This window comes from Lampetra fluviatilis, chromosome 3 (assembly GCF_964198595.1).
Source record: "Lampetra fluviatilis chromosome 3, kcLamFluv1.1, whole genome shotgun sequence".
Classification (NCBI taxonomy): domain Eukaryota; kingdom Metazoa; phylum Chordata; class Hyperoartia; order Petromyzontiformes; family Petromyzontidae; genus Lampetra; species Lampetra fluviatilis.
The window spans coordinates 13,383,126-13,389,125 of NC_136277.1; the positions used below are offsets into that span (position 1 = coordinate 13,383,126).

A 6,000-nucleotide genomic window follows, 5' to 3' on the forward strand; every position below is an offset into this window, starting at 1 on the left:
GACATTCAAACAAGACATCAGTGAAAAAAAAATCTAAAAGGTGCAGACCTGCAATTACTTGCTGGGAATTGAGGAAGAGACGTCAGAAAAATGACACATGCCACTGAAAATATTCCCAAGCCCAGGGAGTTACAAGTGTCCTGTCTTACCCTGGCCACACTGTTATGATACACATTCACCTCAAGCCAGGGGTAAGGAAGCTTTACTCTTTGGTTCTTTCGGTAAAGTCACGTAGAAAGAGAAAATAATATATTAAGTAATACTTTCTCTTTCTACGTGACTTTACCGAAAGAACCAAAGAGTAATTCCTGCAGTCACGAAAGCGCCAAATCAAGGAAGCTTTACCCGAGGGCCGAATAGGACACCCTCAATATTTTGGACATGAATCCTGTTTTTTTTTTATTTAAGCCTGCATTTTTCTCCTGTAAATAAGCTGACATAAATGTAAATTATGCCGATCACAGAACCTTTAAATAAATGGTAACCGCAGGAACAGTAGGCTAAGTACCGAGTCAGCAGCCAGTAGTGTTGTAGACGAAACATTAGTACAGCACAGTGGAGCGCCTGTTTATATGTGACGAAGTGGGGGGCAGGGGGGTGAACTTCGTGGATGCTGTCAGTCATCTATCCAGGAACCACTGGGAAACATTGACTAGATAGGACAGCCCCAACTTTCAAAGCATAGCTGTGCTCCTGTCATCAACAGATCTGTGCATAACTTTTAATGCTATCCCCTCTCATGCATGGACTTTCTACGGATATTTCCATTTACTTCCACACACGAATGCAAGAGCATTCACTAATCCTCATGCAAGAGCTGCCTGAAGAAGTCTCAACACTCAGCGAGGCTCTCCTGGATAAATAAAGGAGACTTACTGTTGTAATTATAAGTACCTCCACACGCCTCTGCTTTGATCACATGTAATGTCTGGCTGGGGTCGGCGTCTTCTCTGTCCGAGTCTGGGGTCTCTCCAAGCTCATCTGAGGAGACTTAAGCCACAGACGCACAAGGTCATTAGATCTCTGCACTTCCCAAAATCATGCATTTGAGTAATTTTTGGGTCACATCTCATAAATAAAATATGGATAGCTCTCCAACATACTGGCGTGCTGAAGCAGTAATGAACTGGTGCATTTGTTGAAGTGACAACTTTATTAATTGGCTGTCTCAGGGGGAGTATGATGGACGACAAACATTTTACTTATGCAATCTTACCCAAATAAGTAATATTTTAAAATACTTTTAAAAAAACACGCTTTAATGAAATGTACCCTACTAGTAATGGCAGAACTCCACGACTCCAGGAAGTGGCCCCGAAGCATGCCATAACGTAAGGGGCCGTGGTGATTTACAGGCAACGCGAGTTGAGCATGGACAATTAGACCCAAGCCGAAACATAAGATATCAAAAACTTTGCTTAGAAATACATTTTATTTTTAATGATCAAATATAGTATTGTCATCAGTATGACATACGTATACCAAGTTTGCAGTCGATACATTGGGAAGTGGGTTAAAATTGAGTTATAAGATTTGAGGATACGACAACAGAGTTGAGGATACAACAGACAGAGTGAGTTAAATAAAAGCGTGTAAAATATTAATCTTTTGTTCGCTAATACCTACATGCTAAAAATATCTCACATTGTTTCATCGTTTTCCCAAATGTTATCCTGACTCATCATTGTCACATCATGAGATGACGAATCAATTCTGGTCTCGTGCAGAGCAGTGCAACCCTTCGTGTAAGAGAAGAGCCAGCGGAACCGGATACTACAGAGGTACCTCTTGAGAGGCCTTCCTGTGAGGTAAGGGGGCAGAACTTTCCCAGCCACTTTGCCACTGAGAGTAAAGTTCATCGCATGGCAGTCAAAAATATAAATGTAATACAGTACTCAAAGCAGGAATGTCCAAATTTGTTTTTTTCTGCAGTCATTAGTGACCAGGCGTAGACCATGAACTTCCAGCACTGATAACCCAGTTGAATCTAAACTATTTTTTATTTTACCAGATAAAGCCCTCTGAGCTATTTTTCAGAGGTGACCTGGCCACACATGACAGCTCATTGAAGTGGCTATAAAAATATGTGGGAATTTATAGTCAACAAATAATCTAAATGCATGTTTCTAAGTGTAGCGAAAAAATAGAGGACCCGGAGAAAAATCCATGTGACCACAGGGAGAACTTACAAACCCCTAATATACAGGCGTCAAGGTTGGGAACGAACCCACGATCTCCTGCGTATCAGGAAAGGGAGATAACATTACGCCACCGTGAGCTGGCTGCCTACATTAGAATCCAAGAAATTGGATCTGGGCAGCAAGTTTGATTGAATCTCAACATTATTCACTGCTTTATCAGCTCCTGGAAAGACTGCACCTTTACCATTCATTGTGTATTCATCCATTTCATGCATCGTGTTGTCCTCAGGTGTGACCACTCTTGTGGCTGAAGTGGAAACCCCAGTACATGTTCCTTGGTTGTCCATGGCTCCCAACCTCCGCACAGACAGCAGCAGCTCCCGGCTCAAGCCGCTGAACAGCGCGAGCAGCACGTCCACCAAGCCTCCCAGCGTCACGTCGCCGGGGTTGGAGGAGGTTGCGGCGTCGTCCCAGCGCGCCGTCCCAGCGTCGTGGGGCTCAGCGCCCTGCAGGGCCTTCACCACCTGCCGCAGCACGGCGTAGAAGCCGAAGGGCAGGCGGTCGCGCGCCGTGGCCAGTAGCTCGGCCTGCACGAGGCCGTCCCCGACGCAGGCGCGCAGGACCCCGTAGTCCCGGATGCCCAGCTCCGAGTCCATGGCCCTGGCCACCTCTGCGTTCACGCCCTGCGCCTCCAGCCACGCCGGGAAGTCCCTGCTCGGCTCCAGCACCGGGGTGGCCACCGCGCACGCCATCCTGATGGGATGTGCAGAGGGCGAGAGCGTGTAGGGTCAAAAAGGTTGAAAGTTAGATTCACATCAAAGCGTCAAGATGCAGTGTCCTTCAAGCATTAACAAATGGTAATCTTAATTTTTAACATACAATTATCAAATGTAGAAGCTTTTTTGCCCGTCCAAGGATGAGTGTATATTGCAATAAATCTGAAATATTCAATAGAAAAATTGTTCAGCTGATGATTATTCATTGGGTCTTTAGATAAAGTCACGTAGATAGGTTCAAAGAAAATAACAAAAAGTAATAAAAAAAACGACCACGTTTCGCGTTCGTCATCAGGAAGAAAAAAGAGAGCTCATGATTATTAATGAGGGGGGTTGCCCCATGTGGAGTGACGTCACCCGCTAATGGTTATTGGGGAGGGGTACGGCATGTGGAGTGCCGTCACCCCCTCATGGTTATTGTGGAGGGGTGCGGCATGTGGGGTGACGTCACCCGCTCATGATTATTAATGAGGGGAGGGGTGCAGCATGTGCAGTGCGCGACCTTCTTGTGCGTTTGTGTAAATTTCCACGCGGGCAAGAATATTACTGAAAGGGGGGGCCTCTTTTGCAGTGACGTCACGCACGGATGTAGCACTGTGCAGCGTAGATTTATTTTTTACCATCACTTTCTGTAAAGGAACGTCATATTTGAAGCGACTTTGCGTAATAAATTATTAAATTCAGCTCGACCTTCCTCTGCGTTAGTGTAAAAATCCACCCACTCATTAATATCAATGAGGGGGGTGGGCCTCATATTGAGTGACGTCACGCAGGGGGGGTGGGCATAATGTGGAGTGACGTCACGTGCGGGACGGACAGACATTTCTGGGTGATGGGTAATCTCACCCAAACAAAAAAAACTGTACAATTCCCATATTCTCTTGATTCTAAGATGCTCCAAAATGTGAGATGCACTTAAAACCTTGGAATTATTTTGAAATAAAAAGTGTTTGTTATAAATGTGAAGGCCATCTTCCGAAAGATGATTATCAACTCGTTACAAAGAGTATGGATTTCTGCAGTCACGAAAGCTTCAAATCAAGATAGTTTAGAGTAGTGTATAGTAGTGTATCGTAGTGTATAGTCTAGTGCAGGGGTCGGCAACCAAAATAACAAGAAGAGCCATTTCTTTACAATTCGGTACAAAATTCAGTATTTCAAGAGCCGCAATGCATCTGAGTACATATACTGCACTCACGTACATATCGTCAAGAAGCAGCCCGTAAAGAGCCGCATGCGGCTCCGGAGCCGTAGGTTGCCGACCCCTGGTCTAGTGTATAGTAGTGTAGTGTATAGTAGTGTAGTGGTGTATAGTAATGTAGTGTATAGTGTAGTGTATAGTAGTGTAGTGTATAGTAATGTAGTCTATAGTAGTGTAGTGTATAGTGTGGTGTATAGTAGTGTAGTGTATAGTGTAGTGTATAGTAATGTAGTGTATAGTGTAGTGTATAGTCGTGTAGTGGTGTATAGTAGTGTAGTGTATAGTAATGTAGTGTATAGTAGTGTAGTGTATAGTGTAGTGTATAGTAATGTAGTGTATAATGTAGTGTATAGTCTAGTGTATAGTCTAGTGTATAGTAGTGTAGTGTATAGTCGTGTAGGGGTGTATAGTAGTGTAGTGTATAGTAGTGTAGTGTATAGTAATGTAGTGTATAGTGTAGTGTATAGTAGTGTAGTGTATAGTCGTGTAGTGGTGTATAGTAGTGCAGTGTATAGTAGTGCAGTGTATAGTAGTGTAGTGTATAGTAATGTAGTGTATAGTGTAGTGTATAGTAATGTAGTGTATAGTAGTGTAGTGTATAGTAGTGTAGTGTATAGTGTAGTGTATAGTAATGTAGTGTATAGTGTAGTGTATAGTAGTGTAGTGTATAGTCGTGTAGTGGTGTATAGTAGTGTATAGTGTATAGTAATGTAGTGTATAGTGTAGTGTATAGTAATGTAGTGTATAGTGTAGTGTATAGTGTAGTGTATAGTAATGTAATGTATAGTAGTGTATAGTGTAGTGTATAGTAGTGTAGTGTATAGTAGTGTATAGTGTAGTGTATAGTCGTGTAGTGGTGTATAGTAGTGTAGTGCATAGCAGTGTAGTGTATAGTAGTGTAGTGTATAGTGTAGTGTATAGTAGTGTAGTGTATAGTAGTGTAGTGTATAGTAATGTAGTGTATAGTGTAGTGTATAGTAGTGTAGTGTATAGTGTAGTGTATAGTAGTGTAGTGTATAGTAATGTAGTGTATAGTAATGCAGTGTATAGTAGTGTAGTGTATAGTGTAGTGTATAGCAGTGTAGTGTATAGTGTAGTGTGTAGTGTATAGCAGTGTTGTGTATAGTAGTGTATAGTGTAGTGTATAGTAGTATAGTGTAGTGTATAGTAGTGTAGTGTATAGTAATGTAGTGTATAGTGTAGTGTATAGTAATGTAGTGTACAGTATAGCATAGCTATGAGAATGGTCAAACGACCGATCACAACCTTCATTCAGCAGCGGATTGACAATGAACTCCGTTGTTTATTATTACATCGGTAGAGAATGCCCCCCTCCGCCCACGGCGCCGAACTTGCCTTTACGTAGGTAGGGCGATAATCTGTCGGTTCTTTAAGCGCGATTAAACGTCGCAAATACACACATTTGGAGAAAGAATAAAAATAAATTAACGCGTAACGAGACGCCAAATGTTAAGTTGATGATCGTTGAAGTTGCACGCAGGAGCGCTTCGCCTCCCCGTTCACAAACGGCTGATTCGCCCCGTTAGGGACGGCGGCGATTTTGCGATCGGTTGACCCGTAGATCAGTTTGAACGCTTTCGTTACTAATGTTATGTTATGGGGCCGTCCATAAATGACGTCACGCGATTTTTGACGATTTTTGTCCCCACCCCCCCTCGTCACAAAAAGTCAGACCCCCTCTCAAATATGACGTCACAAAGCTCTCTCCCCCCCCCCCAACCATATTTCCATTTTGAAAATAAGACATGCTTCAAATCGCTATAAACTATTGTCATTGTAGTGCGTATTTAAAGTGGCCCTAAATGACGTCACGCACCTGCACCTGAGGGGGGGGGTCAGACATTTGTGACGATGTGTGACG

At 43.1% G+C, this 6,000-nt stretch overlaps 1 protein-coding gene across 1 annotated transcript in view; it reads right to left on the minus strand.

Annotated features, from left to right (window-relative positions):
• The window catches only part of LOC144948400 (uncharacterized), a 30,277-nt gene extending 24,654 nt beyond the window's left edge, over positions 1-5,623 (minus strand). Inside the window, exons 1-3 of the mRNA XM_078877827.1 lie at positions 5,475-5,623; positions 2,386-2,894; positions 877-990 (exon numbers count right to left, since the gene is read on the minus strand). Coding sequence (XP_078733953.1) covers positions 877-990; positions 2,386-2,893 — 622 coding nt within the window. The 5' untranslated portion in view covers position 2,894; positions 5,475-5,623. The remainder of the gene's footprint in view (positions 1-876; positions 991-2,385; positions 2,895-5,474) is intronic.
• Positions 5,624-6,000: the final 377 nt, after the last annotated feature.